The following is a 17,550-nucleotide window of genomic DNA, read 5'->3' as shown; positions in this document are numbered from 1 at the left end:
AGAAGAAGAAGAAGAAGAAGAAGAAGAAGAAGAAGAAGAAGAAGAAGAAAACATTTAGGCATAATCTTAAATCTTGCTGTGCATGGTGGTCCCTACCTATGATCTCAGCTCTCATGGAGATGATGTAGGAAAGATCAAGATTTTTGAGGTCAGCCTGAGCCAGAAAAAATAGAACCTGCCTCAAAAATAAAACACATAAAAAGAAAAGCAAGCCAGATACAGTTGTACAGGCCTGTAATTCAACTACAGGGTGGGCAAAGGCAGGGGAATCAGGAGTTCAAGGCCATCTTTGGCTGAATAGTAATTTTGAAATCTGTCCAGGTTACATGAAACCCTCTCATAAAAAAAACAAAAGCCACCACTACCATAGCAACAAAAACTCTTTTTAAGTTCCACTTCAAATAAAGCTAGTTTTGATACAGAATCTGACGTGAATGGCACCTGAAAGAAATTGGCTCTCTCTGCCAAAGTGTGTATAAGAGATATTCATGCAGGTGGTTAATGTTAACTGTAGTGGCATGTTGGCATAATGTTAATTTTGTTAGCCATTTGTTGAACAAACAACTAGCTGTCTGTCTTAGTCACTGTTCTATTGCTAAGAGACACCATGACCAAGGCAAATTTATAAGAGAAGACATATTTTATCAGGGGCTTGCTTATACTTTCTGAGGGTTAGTCCATTATCATCGTGGTAGGGACCATGTCAGCAGGCAGGCATGATGTCAGAGAAGAAGCTGAGAGCTCACATATAATCTGCAAGTTGCAGGTGGTGTGTGTGTGTGGGGGGGAGAACAGAGACAGAGAGGCTGGGGCTAGCATGGGATGCTGAAACCTCAAAGCCCACACCCAATGACACACCTCTCCCAACAAGGCCACACCTCCTAATCTAAACAGTTCATCAACTGGGGACCTAGCATTCAAATCTATGAGGCTATGGGGCCATTCTCATTCAAACCTCCGCAGTATGCATGAACGACTTTCACGCAGACAATAAATGTTAACTCAAACAGCACATTAGGATACATTAGGATATTATATCCTGTTGTTAACCATGTATTGAATAAACAGTTGGGGGATATATAAATCTGAGATTTGCCCTCTTAATAAATATAAACTTATTTATATTTATTAAGTACCTGTACATGCCTAGTATTGAAATGCATCTTCGAGTTGTCTCCTCCTGCATCCCCTCCTCTGGCTGGGAAAGCAGGCCATACTGGGAAAAGCTGGGAAAGACGAGCCTTTGGGTGCTAGGTCTCCAGGTGTCTCTAGGCAAAAGGCCTCAGCTCTGCTGCTCTATGCCTGAGTGTGTGCTGGACAAGTGCAGGAAGAAAGCCAGGTGACAGGGACAGCTTTGGGGTCTTGCAATGGGAGAAATGCTGGACAGGTCTGAGGACAGTGGGGAAGAGTGACACAGGACTCTGGGGCAGCTGCTGGAAGGATGGGAGGGCTTTTGGGTTAGTATAAGCCTGCAAGCCTCCAGATTCCAGAAGTGGAGGGTAAAGATGATAGATAGTCCAAGGATCTAACAGAGCTGGGTGATCAGAAAAAAGTCTCCAAGGACCGAGCAGGATCTGGGTTCAAATCCCTCCAACAAAAGTCAGAGAGACCCAGAGTCTGCTCGTATGCGGAGGGGTTGCAGGGGCATGTGTCACAACAGTGACACCAGGAGGCGGCAGAGCCCAACAAGGCTAGGGACATGCCATGTATGTATTTCGTCCCCTGGCCAGCAGGGTGCGGTGTAAGCCAGTCCCACTGTGTCACCTGGTCCTGCGCAGCCTGGTCCAGCCTGGCACTTACTGCCCACAAAGAGATCCCAGTGATTTCCCCCAATTAGACAGAAGAGCTTTGCCGGTCTGAGGCCCCAATCCTTTGAGCCGAAACTTCTCATGGTGCCTCAGCAATGGCACAAAGCTTTCACAGAGCAACACCCCGCACGCCCCACCTCCGCACACACACACCACCACCACCACCACAACCACGACGTTATCTTTAAATCCTGTGGTGGCATCGCTAGAATGACAGACTTCTCGTCTGCCTCTCAACTCCACAGTCAGGAGCCTGGGTCCACTAGAATCTCAGGTCTCGCATCTGAGCCTGGCATTGGCCAGGCTTGTTCTCCCAGAAAGAGCTCACTGTCAACACACTATACTCTTTGTGACTAGAGGACCTAGGCTCCCAGCAGTAGAAGCCCCAGCAGGACCGTCCCAGAGGCTCTTCCCTCCACACCGAGGGTCACTTCCTCACAGTCGACCAGAGGGGTTCTGAAGCTGCACCTTTTAAAAGGTGATGTGATAGGCTAGGCTTGCTAGTGAGGGGGTGTGCGGGCTTCCATCCCCGTGGCCACCCTGGAATCCCACCTTCCCACTCATACCCCATGGACCTATCACGTCCGTCCCTGTTCTCCAGCCTCTGGCTTCAAGATGGCTCCTCCTGCCACAGCTAACAGCCGCCTACCCGTGCCTCTGACTTTAAAACTCCGTGAGGAACCCCACCAGGCCCTGGAAGACTGACTGCTAACCTCTGCCTCAGCGATTTCTACCTGCCACTCCTCTTCGTCGTCCAACCTCAACGTTGGCTGGGCAATGACCAGGCCCGGATGGATGTTGCTTCGGTCTGAACCTTTGTCCTTCTATCACCGACAAACCCGGTCCTTTCTGCAAGCTTGATATTATTTTGCTTGCCAAAGAGGGTGACGAAGAGAAGGGTTTTGAACTCAAGAATCTCATAGGCAGCCGGGCGGTGGTGGCGCACGCCTTTAATCCCAGCACTTGGGAGGCAGAGGCAGGTGGATTTCTGAGTTCGAGGCCAGCCTGGTCTACAGAGTGAGTTCCAGGACAGCCAGGGCTACACAGAGAAACCCTGTCTCAAAAAAAAAAAAAAAGAATCTCATAGGCACCTTAGAGGTCTGTGGGTACCGAGAAGGGGCTTTCAATTCAATATGGCTTCCCACAGAAGGCTGCTTCTGAAACAAACAAACAAACACCAGGGATTACTGTGAAGGGAGAGGGTGTTCCTGTCTAACATTTCTTCCATAGGGACTTGCTGTACTTGAGATTAAAATGAATTTTAAGCTGGATATGATAGTGCATGCTTGTAATTCTAATATCTCAAAGGGTGAGGCCGTTGGATGAGCCTAGGCTAAATAGCAAAACTCTACTCTCAATAAAATGTATTTTATGGCTAAAGAATGCTAGTGGGCTAAGCAGACAGATGAGTAAAGTCAGGGCCAACAAACAGGGAACACAAGCAGACAGGAATTTAGTGTACAGAGGACAGGTTACTAAATAAGTAATCTTGATATTTTCAATATTCTACAAGTGTACAATAATTTACCTGGTGTGGTATCAACACCTATGACAAACTGAGAGCTTTGCAGAAGACAATCTAAAGATTAGAAACAGATCCCAGGAGACATGAGTTCAATGTTTAAAGGTGGTCAACTTTCATTATATGTTTATTTAGAGACAGGGTATCAGGTAGCCTAGGCTGGTGTCTGATTTACTTTGTCACTAAAAATGACCTTAAACTTCCTCCAGGCTCCATCTCCACGGTGCTGAAACTGCAGGCAAGCACCACCACACCTGGTTTATAAGATGCTGGGGATTATATCTGGGCTTTGTGAAGAGGCAAGCATTCTACCTGTCTAGTAACATCTCCATCCCCAAATTTTTAAATTAGACAGAAAAAATTAATGCTAATTTTTAAATTAGCATTATTTCATAATAAATGTTAAACAATTGTTATCTATCTAACTATCAACTCTAAGAGCCATAAAAGTTGATGGGGAAGCAGAGAAAAGTCTGTGAGTTCGAGGCTTGCCTGGTCCATACAGTTCTACACCAACCAGAGTTACATAGCCAGTGCTGTCTCAGAAAATGACAACAACAAAAACAACAAAAATAACTCACAAAAGTTCCAGAGTAAGAAAGCATAAGATTTGTTTTTAAAAAACTAAACTCAAGTTTGGGGGTGGGAGGGACAGTCTTGGGGGCGGAGCACACCTTAAATCCCAGCTCTTAGGAGGCAGAGGCATCTGGATCTCTGTGAGTTCAAGGATAGCCAGGTCTACAGAGTGAGTTCCAGGACAACCAGGGCTACACAGGGAGACCCTGCCTTGTAAAACAAAGAAAAAGAAAAAAAAAACAAAGAACAACAACAAAAGCTGTATTGTGGGGGCTGGAGAGATGGCTCAGAGGTCAGGAGCACTGGGTCTCTGACCCTCTTCCATTGATTTTTGGTGGTGTTGGTGGTTTCTCTGTGTAGTCCTGGCTATCCTATAACTCACTCTGTAGAACAGGCTGGCCTTAAACTAACAGAGGTTAAATGCATGTGCCACCACTGCCTGGTATAAACACTTCAAAAAAAAAAACAAAACTGTAGAAGAAACTAGCAATAGTGCCCGCCTCTGAGAAGAGACCACAGGTATGAGATTGACGGAGAGTGTGGAGAGACGCTGGCTTCTCCGTGCCCCTGCACCATGGCTCACCTGAATCTTAGACATTCCTTTTGTGTTTACACAACCTTTGATGCCGCTGAGTAACTTGTTAGCCGTTTGGGAAAGGTTCCATGTTGAACCATAGACATAGCATGGTCCACATGGAGCATTTCCAGGATGTTAGAGCAGAAACGTAGAGTAAGATCTTTCTACAGTCAGAATTTACTGAGTAACAACAAATTTACAAGCTGTGTCAGTCTTATTGACTTCGTGTTGCCAATTATCCCCAATTTTGCTGGATAGATGGCCACTGGTGATCATAAATCTTTTATTCTAATCTTTCTTTTTTTTATTTCTTGAGGCAGGGTCCCACCTTATGTCTCAGGCTGGCCACGAACTCACCCTGAAGCTCAGGCTGGCCTCAAACTCATGACAGTTCTGTCTCAGCCTTCTGAGTTGGGATTCCAAACATCTGACACCACACCCAGTGGCCTGGTCTTTCTAATATTAACACATCACATGACACAAAATTGTCTAGGCAGGTTACAGGTGGCTAGGAAAGGGTTGAAGTGGCTGCAGAGGCCATACTGGCTGGCTTGCACCTGGAGGCAAACAGCTGAGATGCCGGAAAAAGTTTAGGTACTTCAGCTATCAGGATGTAAAATGAAAGTCTGGGTGGCAGACCATTTTGAAAGCCATTTTGAGGCAGCTTGGGTATCGTGAACAAGAGAAATTGTGTTCAGACTGATGTCCAGAGACAGAGTCTTCCGCTGTGGCAATTTCCCGGATGAGGCTCATAGTGAGTAACTAGGTTGGCTAGTCAGTATGCCGGCCACATTTCAGTCTTGGGGTCTTTCTTAATCTCAGGTGAGGGGGTGCCACCTAACGTGGTTGAGAAGCTCACGTGTCCTGTGTTCCTGATACCATTTGACACATTTACTGGTGCCTGATAACTCACTCCCGCTACTGGCTGATGGCGGTAGCTGTTAAGCTTTTCGTGCTGTTATTTTGAATTTAAGTTTCCTCCCCCTGCTGGAGTGGTGGAACATCTCCTCTGTGGCCATGTGTCCCCAGGCTCCTGCCTCTGAACCCAGGACCTGGGACTTTCCAGTTTCAACCCACCCACACACAGAGCTTCAGGGCCCTCTCTGCCAGTCCACACACCCAGGCACCTGTCACCCCTCATCCTCTCCTGGTGCCCACCTCTGGATTCCATTCACAATGCTGCCCCTCCTGGAGTTCTCCTAAGCCAGTGCCAAAGGCTACTTTTCCCTGACGCCCTGTACAACACTCTCTGGGTGGTAAAGAGTGAGAAGTATTGGCAAGGTGGGGGCTTGAATCCAAGGGCTGCCTCCTTGTGGCTGAGTGACTTTAAATCTCCCAGTCTTGTCCTCAGCTTCTGGTCTGTAGATTGTGGAAACACAGCTACTAGGGAGTTCCTAGGAAGAGTGTTTGGCACGGTCTCCTGAGCTGACTAAGGGCTCCATAAGCATCATCAATGTCCGACGCTCTTTGGCTTTAGCCTCTGAAGTGGAGGGCAAGCTGTAGGCCCTTTGGCTGGCTCTGTGTTCTGCTTTTGTTCTTTCCAACCTATAGTACCTACTGAATGTCAGTTAATGCGTTGCCTTGAGGGAGGGACTCATGACCCCTTGTCAACATGCTTGTCCAGTACCCAGTGTCCTTGCCTGTCCTGGTATGTGGAGAGAGCTGAGCACAGCCCAGCAGGCCTAGCCTAGGGGCACAAAACCACTTCCTTGTGTCAATGTTTAACAAATTTCAGGACCTTTCCTTTCCCTGCAGTGACCTAGCAACATACATAAGGGTCAATGGGGAGACACTAGTGTATGACTTAGGACAAGGAGGGTAGTGCAAAGCATCGGCATGGACCCAGACAGGAACAGGAAGGGATGTTAGGTACATGGCACTCTGGCAAGTTCAAGGCCATCTTCTGCTATTTAGTGGGTTGGAGGCGGGCGGGGAATACGTGCTTCAAATAAATAAATAAATAAATACCCCCAAATGGCCCCATTGACACCTGTCAGCATTGTATGTGTTATGTACTGGAGTCTTCATGGGTCTTTATAAGATCAGTGAAGAGTTCACTGTGTTACCTTGGGGCCCTTCCAGACCGGAGAGCAAGGCATTGAGTAGCCCACAAACTAAAACGAGGCTGCAGAGCTGAAGGACAGGCCTGGGGCCCCAAACTAGTCCTAAACTGCTTTCAGGATCTGCATCACTTGCCGTGAAGTCTGGGCTGGCCTTGAACTTGCAATCTTGCCTCTACCTCCTGAATGCTGGATTATAGCACAGTCACCATGCCTGGCTCAGTCTCTATTAGAAGCACAGAACACACTTCGTCTCTCAACAAGCCAAGAGGCAAGCATTACTACAATCCCCATCTTACAGATGAGGAAATCGAGGCACACAAAGTTTAATAATTGTGCTCGGTGGTGGAGAGGGCATTTAGCCCCAGGCAGCTACACTTGAGGTCTGCCACCCTCGGGCTAAGCACCCTGCTTCAGTAATGCAAACAACCTTCAATGAAAGTGTTATCCTCATGATGTGCCTGAAGAAAAAGGGGTGGGAATGCAGATTAGGGCTCGGAAGTCATCTCAGGGTCAAACAACTCGAAAGGGTTAGAGCCAAGATCCAGACTCAGTCCCATCTACCTGCAAACCCTGGATCTACCCCATGACCCAACATGCCTGGTCCCTGTCTTGCTCAGGAACTGCTTCCAGACAGTCACCTGCCTGGGTGGCCAGAGATGGGTTAAAATATCACAATTTTAAAGTCCGTGTAGGGAACCATCCTAAGTATTAAAGCTATAATGTCTGGGTGCAGACCCTCTCCCTCAGCCACCCAGAGTCGGATGGCTGGCAGGCGAAGTAAAGCCACCCGAGAGGGTGGTGCTGGCGTTTGGGGGCTTTGCTCAGGAGCTGCCATGCAGGTCAGGCTTGGCTTAGAATTCCGAGTGTTTAACCAGAAGCCTCTTTCTGGGATAGTTTGGCTAAGATAGGCCTCACAGGACTATCGGGGCTTTCTCCTTTCCTCATTCCGACAGCATAGTCAGAGAGACCTGTTCAAAGCTGCTCACACAGGGACCTGTTCACAGTCGCTCACACAGGTCCCTCTTCAGTATATCCCTCGCTCCAAGTTCCAAGGGATGCTTGACAATCTCGAAGCCATGTCACTCTTGAAAGCACATACACCCAAGAAGGCTCTCGAAGTCCTACACTCAACCTATACAAACACAGGGCCGCTTTCCTAGACACTCAGTCTGCAGAGCCACAGACACAGCCACACTGGATGGATGAGGGCCAGGACTCAGCCCCGCCCCCAGCGCCGGCCCCGCCCCTAACGCCGGCCCTGTCCACACTTCCGTCGCCTTCTGCAAGGCCAGCCTGGTTCGTGTTTGCTGCTGCGGGTCTTATGAAACTGGCGCGACTCATGAAGGTGTTCGTCACTGGCCCGTTGCCGGCCGAGGGCAGGGCTGCGCTCGCACAGGCCGCAGAGTAAGCGCCCGCGTCGGTACGGGGACTGCAGCTGAGCCCATGGCACGCTGTCCGGTCCACCCAACCTCAGACACCCCTGCACCCGGCCACGGTGGATCGTCTGTCTCCAGACACGCCGCTGGGGCTTCCGGAGCTGTCCCAGGGCTGGAGGGCCACCACCTCTCAAGAGCCGAGTGTCTGGCAGGCAGGCGAAATGGAGCCACCCGAGAGGGTGGCACTGGCGCTTGGCGGCTTTGCTCAGGAGTTGCCAGCTGTGTCCCCAAGGGGCTGGCTTAGAGTCTGGGGCCATGTTAGAGAAAGTTCTCCAGGTGGTGGCTTGCTCCGGGCTCCAGGCTTTTGGTCTCCGGGTTTCAGTGAAGTGAGATTGGCTACGGGGCAAGGTCCAGGCCGTGAATCTTACACTCCGAGGTTAGCTGGCAAGTCAGGGACTATGACAGTTATTGGCTTGCCTCCTTGGATACTCGATGGGGACGTTTGATGACTGTTTTCTTCTTACTGAACCTTGTCTGGTGGGCAGCCTTGCCAGGAGCTAAGAACACAGACTTTCAGTCCTTCCAACACTGTGAAGTCAGCTTTAGAATTTCTGCATCACTGACTTGAAAACACAGGCCAGATGTGCTTGTACCTTGCCCAGGGGTCACTCAGCTCCAGGTGGCAGATCTGGCCCTTATACTCAGTCCTGTCCCACTGCAGGGTAGTCACTTTGTCTTGACAGCTTTGTGTTACCATGCTAGTTTGGGAGGAGGTAAGAGCACTCAGCAGTCAATTTTTGTTTGTTTGCTTTCTGTTTTTCAAGACAAGATTTCTCTGTGTAGCACCCCTGCCTGTCTTGGAGCTCGCTTTGTAGACCAGGCTGCCTTCGAACTTATAGAGATTTGTCTGCCACTGCCTTTTGAGTGTTGGAGTTAAATTCTGATGTTTGGGGAATGTGATTTGTTTTGAAATTTTTCTAGCGCAGTATAGTTTTTCCTAAGGACTTGTTTTGTTGGTACTTTTGGTGCTGAGGAGCTGAGACAAATTGACCTGGGGACCTGCCAGCCACTGTCCAGTGTCTCCTGTGTACACAGACCAGGACTGCTCTGAATTCAATGGAAGGGTTTGGGGAACACCTCAAACTTTAGGCTGCTAAGGAAGCACACTCAGGTGCTCCCATGGCCAGGAGAGCCTTCAGCTCTTGTCAGCTTTCTCCACATTGGCAGCCCTTCATCCCCTCCTCCAGCTACAGTCCAGACAGTTCTGAGGCTCCCCACACGTGACCTTAACTCTGGCTAGGCTGGGGCCATGGCAAGTGGAAGGTCGTGTTTGCCAGCTCTGCTAGGAGGCTCTCTGCATCCTCTGAGTGGCTTTCCTTTCCTTCAGCTGTGAGGTGGAAGAGTGGAATTCAGATGATCCCATCCCCAGAAAGGATCTGGAGCAAGGTGTGGTGGGAGCCCATGGCTTGCTCTGCCGCCTCACTGACCGAGTGGACAAGAAACTTCTGGATGCTGCAGGTATGTGCTGAGCCTGCCTGAGCAAAGTTCTGAGGTTGGGGGGGGGTCTTGCTGGGTGAGCACACCAGCTTACTGCAGCTGGCCTTTGAGCTGGTCTGTAGTATTTTCCCTGTTTCTTGGCACTTGTCCCCGATCTGGCTTTTAAGTTCCTGGGAAGCTCCAAGAGGGCAAAGACCATGCGTGGCCTGAGTGGGGGTTGGGGGTAGTGGGGTGGAGGAGGGTATCCTGGGCTCTCTGCTGTGCCATAGCCTTGCTTTGTGACCTTGAGGTCTCTCTGGGCCTGTGGGCTGCAGGGCACAGGGCCCAGCACTGTCTGTGCCTAGCACTGATAGGTAGGCATTGAGTGTTCGGGCAGCTGTGGTCCTAGGTCTCATTCCTGGGTGGTGAGCATCATCCTGTGAGTTGGACTGTGGCAGTTTAAGGAGCACTTCGGACCCAAGGCTGCCAGATTCGGTGCAGAAACAGTCTCACCCTGGCCTTGCTTGACCTTAGTGGAGGAGAGTGTGTGAGGTCACACCCCAGCACTTCCAGAGTGTCCCGCAGTGTCTGTGGGGAGAGGCCTTTGGGGTGGATAAAGGGGACCCAAGGCCACTGGTGGGTGAGAGTAAGGGCCCTGAAAAGACCTGAAGACTGTTCCGTGACTGGGACAAGACAGCCCCTGAGCGCCTGCTGTGGGTGGCAGAGGTCGATCCCTTAATACTGGGGACAGAGATAGCAGCTTCTTCCCTTCATCTAAGAAATGACAAGGAGGTATTCCTGGGACCCGCCCAGCGCGTGGCTTTGAATTCCACAAGGACAGACACATGTTTTCTGCACAACAGGAGCCAACCTCAGGGTCGTTAGCACCCTGTCTGTGGGGGTTGACCACTTGGCTTTGGATGAAATCAAGAAGCGGTGAGTACAGCTGGGCCTCTGGACAGGCCTGGGGGGAGGCTGAAGCGGAGCGGGCAAGAGGAGCTCTCTGCCTGCCTGGTGTCATGTGACCCTGGGAGAGTGCCAGGTGGCAGGTGCTTAGTATCCATACGTGCACTTAAACCCAGAAGATTAGAAGCCATAGTGACCTGTGACCGTACCCTGTCTTGGTTGCTATCCTTTCTGATCTCTGTGATATCCTGGAAGAAGAGAAGGCCAGTGTTATTATTTCCTTTGAAGAAATGAAGAAATTCAGGACGATTAGGTAGTTACTTGCTCCAAACCATGAGCCCTCGTCTTCAATTTTCATAAACTCCCCAGAGCAGGATGTGATGGGATTGAGGACCATTTACAGTTCTGAGCTTTCTGGTGGAGTGTCATGGAAATGACCCACTGGGAGACACCAGTGAAGGGGCTTGAGGCCAATGTTACAACCAGATGTTTGCTTCCTAGTGGGATCCGGGTGGGCTACACGCCAGGTGTCCTGACAGATGCCACTGCAGAACTCGCTGTCTCCCTCCTACTCACCACCTGCCGCCGGTTGCCAGAGGCCATAGAGGAAGTAAAGAAGTAAGTGGATGCCTGGAAAAGTCAGGTGAGCTCAGCAGTGAGGCCCGAGTGCTTGGCAGCCCCGGTCCAGATAGGCTTTGTCTCTGGAGTAGGAAAGCAGGCTCAGCTAAAATAATTAAAGCACAGGCAGAGCTGCATTAAAGGGGATGGGAAGGGACGTCGTGAGGGATGAGGCTAAGAGAAGAACAAATTCTGCTGACCTGGGAGCACTGGATCCTGGAGCTGGGAGTGTAATGCTGCACACACACACACAGACACACACACACAGGCACACAGACACAGACACACACACAAACACACATGCACACACACGATGCTGAAGTTAACAAGCTAGAGGACTAGCTATGAGAGTCAAGGCTGCCCGCACCACACTAGCATGGGTCTTTAACGAGAGGAACAGTGATCTTTCTCGATAATGCCTAGGGGCATCGTGTGGAGGACACTGTGGGCACAATAGAGAAAGCATTTTCCCATTAGGTGCTAGGGTTCTGGGTGAGAAACCAGTCTGGCCTACGCAGGGCCGCAGCGTTCACCCTGGCGCTCAGCTTTTGTGTTGCATGATTCTAGAACCTGTTCTGAAACTCCAGGTATAAGTTTGCAGCCTTTGCTACAAATTCCCTTGTGGTGCAACCTCAGGCAGGTCACCCTTACGCCCTATCTAGGTTTCCCAGCTCCTCTGTGGCCTCACTTCCTGTGTCCCTATTGGCTTCAAAAGAGCCATTCATTTATCAGCCACTTTTGCCCTATGACCTGGAAGTAGAATTAGCTTCAAAGGGCAGGAGTGCTCCGGGTGAGGGCCCCGTGTGGTCCCTCAGCTCTTGCCGAGGTCTGGCGGCTCACCACCCTTCTCCCCACAGCGGTGGCTGGAGCTCCTGGAGCCCCTTATGGATGTGCGGCTATGGACTCTCGCAGAGCACTGTCGGCATCGTGGGGCTGGGCCGCATAGGTGAGGCTCCCACTGCCTGTTCCTGGCTTTTCCCTCTTGGTTGAGACCTCAAGACCTGCACGATGGGTGGCCTTTGGAGAGGCTGTGCATGTGGCTAAATGAATAAAACGGCAAGCTCAAGAGTTCCCTAGAACTTGGGCTTGCAGGAGCAGCGGTTGAGAGCCAGGGTTCTTCTGTTAATTAGCACAAAGCCTATAAGATGCCGGGCTGGCCATGAGAATCCGGCTACTGTGGGAAAGCCTGTACCAACCTTGGATCCCAGTTCTGGAAGGCGGGCTACTTCTCACTCTGGAGTTGCAGCTGAGAGTCCCCTCTCCTTCAGTGCTGTCCTTTCAGAAGCCTGGGGAGAGGCTAGGCTGCTGTCATCCTGCCTGTACAGAGGCAGCTTGGGGGTGGGGACTGAAGGTGACCTATCTGGACAGCCAGAAATCCTTGCAGCTTCTTGGAGTCCAATAACCTGGGGTGTGTTCAAGTCTGAGAACGCAAATGCCCACTCCTGTATGCATGCATGAAAAACTCTGGTAGGTCTTGTGGGGCAAGTTGGCAGCTAGCAATGACACCAAAAGTCAAATGAGGTAGGTCTGCATTCCCAGAAGTAGAAGGCTCAGGAGTGAGGGGATCTCTTGAACCCCTCATCTTCAGAGATGCCACATCCAGTTCTTGGAGAAGGTCAGTAAGTGAGCATCAAGATGACTGGGGCCATGTGAGGCCAGTCCTCCTACAGAGTGTGGCACTGCCTCTAGATCCCAGAGGGCAGTGTCCTGGCTGGAGACTAGTCACACTGGGGCAGCCTAAGCCCCACTAAGACAGAAAAAGGACCCACCTCTAGGGGTCACCTGCACTTGCCCTCTGGAAGGTGGGAGCAAGCCAGGGATTCCTTGCCTCTAGGTCAGGCTATTGCTCGACGGCTGAAACCATTTGGTGTCCAGAGATTTCTCTACACGGGGCGCCATCCCAAGCCTCAGGAAGCAGCAGAGTTTCAGGCTGAGTTTGGTAAGAAAAACCTCTGACTTCTCCTGAATTCCATCTGTGCTGTGTAGTGTGTGTGTGTGTGTGTGTGTGTGTGTGTGTGTGTGTGTGTGAGAGAGAGAGAGAGAGAGAGAGAGAGAGAGAGAGAGAGAGAGAGAGAGAGAATTTACAGGCAGAATGTAGGAGCTTGTGTGTGTGTGTGTGTGTGTGTGTGTGTGTGTGTGTGATTTACAGACAGGATGCAGGATCTTGAGGTGTCTGGGAGTTTCTGTGATCCTTATGTGTTATTCAGTTTACCTGCTTGAGACATGGAGGGCCAGTCAGGGGCACAGACTTCCATCATGGATCCTAGACCTGAAGTTTTCTCACCTAGGTGGGAAGCCCTGGCAACTGATCTGTCTCTGCCCATCTCAGAGTTAATACTGCAGGCATACTCAGGATGTGTGGCTTGTTATATGGATACTGGGGCCCAACTCTGGCTCTCATGATAGTTTTAGCTGCTGAGCCACCTCTACAGCCCCTCCATCATAGTTTTTGAGACATGTCTCTCACTGATGTGGCTATGGTGGCTAGCGTGGCAGGCCGGGAGCTCCAGGGTACCACCTGTCTCCATCTCTCCCGGGTTGGAATTATAGTCTTGCCCAGATTTTTAGGTGGGTGTTAGGAATTCAAACTCAGGTTTTCTTGCCCATGCACTGGTCACTTTACAGGCAGAGACATCTCCCTAGCCCTCTAATTTTGTTGTTTGAGATAGTGGTTAGCCTCAAAGTCAAGATAGCCTTCCTGTCTCAGTCTTCAGAGCCCTGGAGTAACCGGAGTGTGCAACCATGCCTATAATCCTGGGAGTTTCTTTTGTGGGAGATGGGAGCTGCCCCATGTCGTTGGTCTCTGCTGTTCCTCACTGGCGCTCAGCCTCTGATGAAGCTCTCTTCTCTCTCAGTGCCAATTGCTCAGCTGGCCGCAGAGTCAGACTTCATTGTAGTGTCCTGCTCCTTAACACCCGCTACCAGGGGGCTCTGCAGCAAGGATTTCTTCCAGAAGATGAAGAACACAGCTATCTTCATCAACATTAGCAGGTAGCTGAGGGTTGTCCTCATCCCTGAGTCCCCTAGCACTCCTGGAGAGGGATGTGCCTACTGCAGTGATCGGGAGTTTCTGTCCCTATTGGTTGGTGAGGAGGGCGCTCAGGATGACACATCAACCTCTGTAAGCCAACAGCTCTAATGCGGGAAAAGCCCTTTGAGAAATGGGGGAGGAGGATCAGTCCGGCCAGGGCCCAGCCCTCTGGTTCCCTGAAGTAGCCCAACCTTGCTCAGGGTTTGGCTCACAGGAGTGTGATTCTGGGAGCAAGTCACCAGCGGCCCTCAGCAGGCCTGCTTCCCTCTGCTACAGAGGGTGAGGCCTTTGTAGGGTCCTTCAGAGGCCAATCTTCCATGTTACTGAGCCTGGTCTAACTTCATTGATGGTTTGGACCTGTGTGGGCTTGGGGACACAGACCCTAAAACTCACTATTATGAGTAACTTCAGGACAGTGATTCTGTGATGGAGCAATGCCCCCCAGTCATTGCCTCCCCCATCCTTCCTGGTTGGGACGCTTCCTGGTTGGTTCCTTGCTTTTGAGACAGCCTCACTCAAGTCAAGGCTGGCTTGAACTTGTAAACTTTTTTTGCCTCAGCCTCCCACGGGCTGGGATTGTAGGTGTGTGCCACCATATCTAGCTCTTTTGAACCTTAAACCAGGTTTGAGAAATATTAGGTGAAACCACCTCAAGGGTTCATGTGCTCCACAAGTGTCTGCCTACTTTCAACGTTACCTGAAGTTACTAACATTTAGCCACAAAGAGTAACCTGGCTGGGGGATTGAAAAGTGGAGCAGGGCTCATGCCCATGGCCGCCCTAGCATCCCTGTGCTGGGCACCAGGATGCACTTCAGGCTGTTTAGGGCTCTGCATGGTGGCTAGTCCATTGCTCAAGTACTACTGAGTGCACGATATGAGGTTTCCAGAAAGTCAGTTCTTGACTTCACTGGTGGCTCACATGGATACAGGTAGGTTTCTCTGCCCTTGTTTGGCCAAATATGTGATGGTATTCTGTGGTTCGTGGCCACGGTCTAGGGGCCAGCTAGACCAGAAGCAGGTAGAGCCATCACAACTGCAGTCTCCTGGGCCGTGTGTGTGCAGAGTGCCTGTGTTACGATCCCACCCCCCCTCCCCCAGAATTCCTGGAAGTTAGGGTTTTCCTGGCCCCATAAAACATCTTTAGCTCTGTCACAAGCTGGTAAGTGGCAGGACTCCGGTCAAGACAAGCATTTTTATGGAGACTCCCTGTAGTTTTCTAAGTTGTTTCTGCCTTAGAAGTCAGTGCAGGTGCTTGGTGAATGGAAAAATGCATTGTGAGTTAAAAAGGTGGCTTGGGTGGAGGGAGTGTCTGAGCCTTTTCCCCATCATCACTGTCACCCCCAGAGGAGACGTGGTAAACCAGGAAGACCTATACCAGGCATTAGCCAGTGGTCAGATTGCAGCAGCAGGACTGGATGTGACCACCCCAGAACCACTGCCTCCAAGCCACCCCCTGCTGACCCTCAAGAACTGCGGTAAGAACTGTTTCCAGTGCAGGACAGCTGCCCCGTGGAGCAGGCCTGGCCATGGAGCTAGCTGAGGCAATGATAACCCAGCCAGGGACTGGACTATGTAGAATAAATAGTGAGGGCTATTTAACAGGAATGCAATGCTCAGCTGGGTCTCTGTTCCCAGACAGATCCAAGAAGTGAATGATTTGTTAAAGGTGTATGGGAAAGTAATGACACCACCAGAAGTTTCTAACAACAGCTCACTCAGGTTGTGGCTGGAGAGTACAGCTTTAGGTTTTCCAGCACATGGCTCACCAGCCATCAGGCCCTCCAGGCATCTTCTGAGTCTGGACCCCTCTTCAGCCTTAGGCATTTTGCTTATCCCTTTAACCATATCCATTTAACCTCAAGGGCCCTAGATGCTTCTGGGCACGCCCTATTGCTACTTTGTCAGCAAGTACAATTAATTGCTCTAGTCTTCTGTTTATGGTCTCCTGGAGGGACAGTCACTGATTGTCAGGTCCTACCCTAAGAGCTTCCGCAGGTCTGGACTGCAACCCGAGACTGTGTATTTAATGGTCCCAAGGATGCTGGTGCCCTGGGAACATTTTGAGACCCAGGCCTCAGTGCTGGCCTTTCCTTTCTGTTTGTCTCCAGCCTCCTGAGAGGCATCAGTGTTTGGATGTCTTTCTGGACATGGCATTCTGGACATGTCCTTACTGCCTCTAACTTAGTGAAGGCACCCATTATTGCATCCTTTAGCAATCCTCCGGACCCTGTCGCCGTGGCCAGCCTACAAGAACATTGGCTGTGATATGAGGACTACTGTCCACAGCCAGGAAAACTGGCCATATCCCCATTTCATGTCCCCATACAGCCTTGGAAGGAATTTCCACATTTGTTTTGCAATGGAACCAGAGGCACCTACAGTATTACCCAGCCTTCCATCATGGAGTTACTTCTAGATTTCAGAAGCCATCACTTTCAAGGGTGCAGGGTGTGGTAGCTGCTAGGCTCCTAAGCTGGTGCATAGTTTCACTGTCTACAAGTGACTCCCTGTGTCTACTATATTTTTAAGGGTTCAAATCTTTTGTTTGCAGGAATGGGGATGGGAGACCCAAATGGGCCTCAGCATTTGCTCCTCTGAACCCCAATCGGGGTTCATATGGAGCCTCTACCCTACCTAAGTGTAGGAGGACACAGGCAGAGAGTGCATTGGTAGGAGTCTGAGGCAGAGCCTTTGTCCTGGTAGCCTGGGATCAATGCTTCCTTCTCCCTTCAGTGATCCTGCCCCACATCGGCAGCGCCACCTACAAAACTCGCAACACCATGTCCTTGCTGGCGGCTAACAACTTGCTGGCTGGCCTAAGAGGAGAGCCGATGCCCAGTGAACTCAAGCTGTAGCCGGATGGGGTTTCACGGGCTGGAGACATCTTGCTGGACAGACCCAGGTTGGACTTTGGACAGAGGCGAGAGCCTGGGGCATGCCTCCTCTACTGCATTTTCAGGAGACATGGGAACGGGCAGATGGGTTTGCCACTTTGGGGGCTTGCCACATACTTGCCAAAAGCCTGTAATTCTAACATTAAACAATTTCTGACACAGTGACTAGGCCTATGACTTGGGGCACTAACAGAAAGAGCGTCTCTTGTGTTTGCTGACTCAGGGCATCTGGGATCTGCTTGGCTCTGCTTCCCACACTGCCCTCAACCAAATTCCCTCCCTTTCCTCTCCCTGAGGGGGGACAAGCAGAACCAGAAAAACATAGGGCCTGAACCCAATACCATGACCACAGTGAAAGAGCAGACTGCAAAGGGGAGAAAACTGCAAGGAAGGAGGAAGCAAGTCTGCACTGGTCAGCAGTAGTGAAGGCAGGATTCCCAGCTCTGGTCTGTGTCCGTGTCTGCCCCCTGCTCCCTCCGTGCTCCGGGTAGGTGCTCCTTTAAATCACCTTCATTCCTCTCCAAGGCCAGGCCATAAGCACTGCCACTGCAGAACTTCCCACAGCCACAGCACATGCAGCTGCAAGGAGGCAGGAGGAACTCAAGGACGGAGCAATCCTATCTTGGAGGCTCGATTGATTTGAAGCCGACCTAGCAGCAGTACAGTACAGAAGCACTTCCTGTTTTGTTTCAACCCAAACTG

General features: G+C 50.7%; 1 protein-coding gene across 2 annotated transcripts; it reads left to right on the top strand.

The window, feature by feature from the left end:
• The first annotated feature begins 7,815 nt into the window (after window positions 1-7,815).
• Grhpr (glyoxylate and hydroxypyruvate reductase) lies at window positions 7,816-17,013 on the top strand. Of its 2 annotated transcripts, none has more exons than XM_028770298.1 (9): window positions 7,816-7,950; window positions 9,310-9,440; window positions 10,262-10,334; window positions 10,806-10,922; window positions 11,780-11,868; window positions 12,757-12,861; window positions 13,778-13,913; window positions 15,299-15,429; window positions 16,688-17,013. In XM_028770298.1, exons 1-9 carry the CDS (start codon window positions 7,868-7,870, stop codon window positions 16,807-16,809), a joined length of 987 nt encoding a protein of 328 aa, XP_028626131.1. In that variant the 5' UTR covers window positions 7,816-7,867; the 3' UTR covers window positions 16,810-17,013. The 2 variants fall into 2 exon arrangements, with proteins under 2 accessions (XP_028626131.1, XP_028626130.1); XM_028770297.1 differs by lacking the exon at window positions 7,816-7,950 and adding an exon at window positions 8,223-8,358.
• The last annotated feature ends 537 nt before the right edge of the window (window positions 17,014-17,550 follow it).

This window comes from Grammomys surdaster, unplaced genomic scaffold (genome assembly GCF_004785775.1).
Source record: "Grammomys surdaster isolate TR1022 unplaced genomic scaffold, NIH_TR_1.0 199, whole genome shotgun sequence".
In the NCBI taxonomy this organism is placed as follows: Eukaryota; Metazoa; Chordata; class Mammalia; order Rodentia; family Muridae; genus Grammomys; species Grammomys surdaster.
Note: the sequence above shows the minus strand (reverse complement) of the source record. Positions and strands in the feature narration are given on the sequence as shown.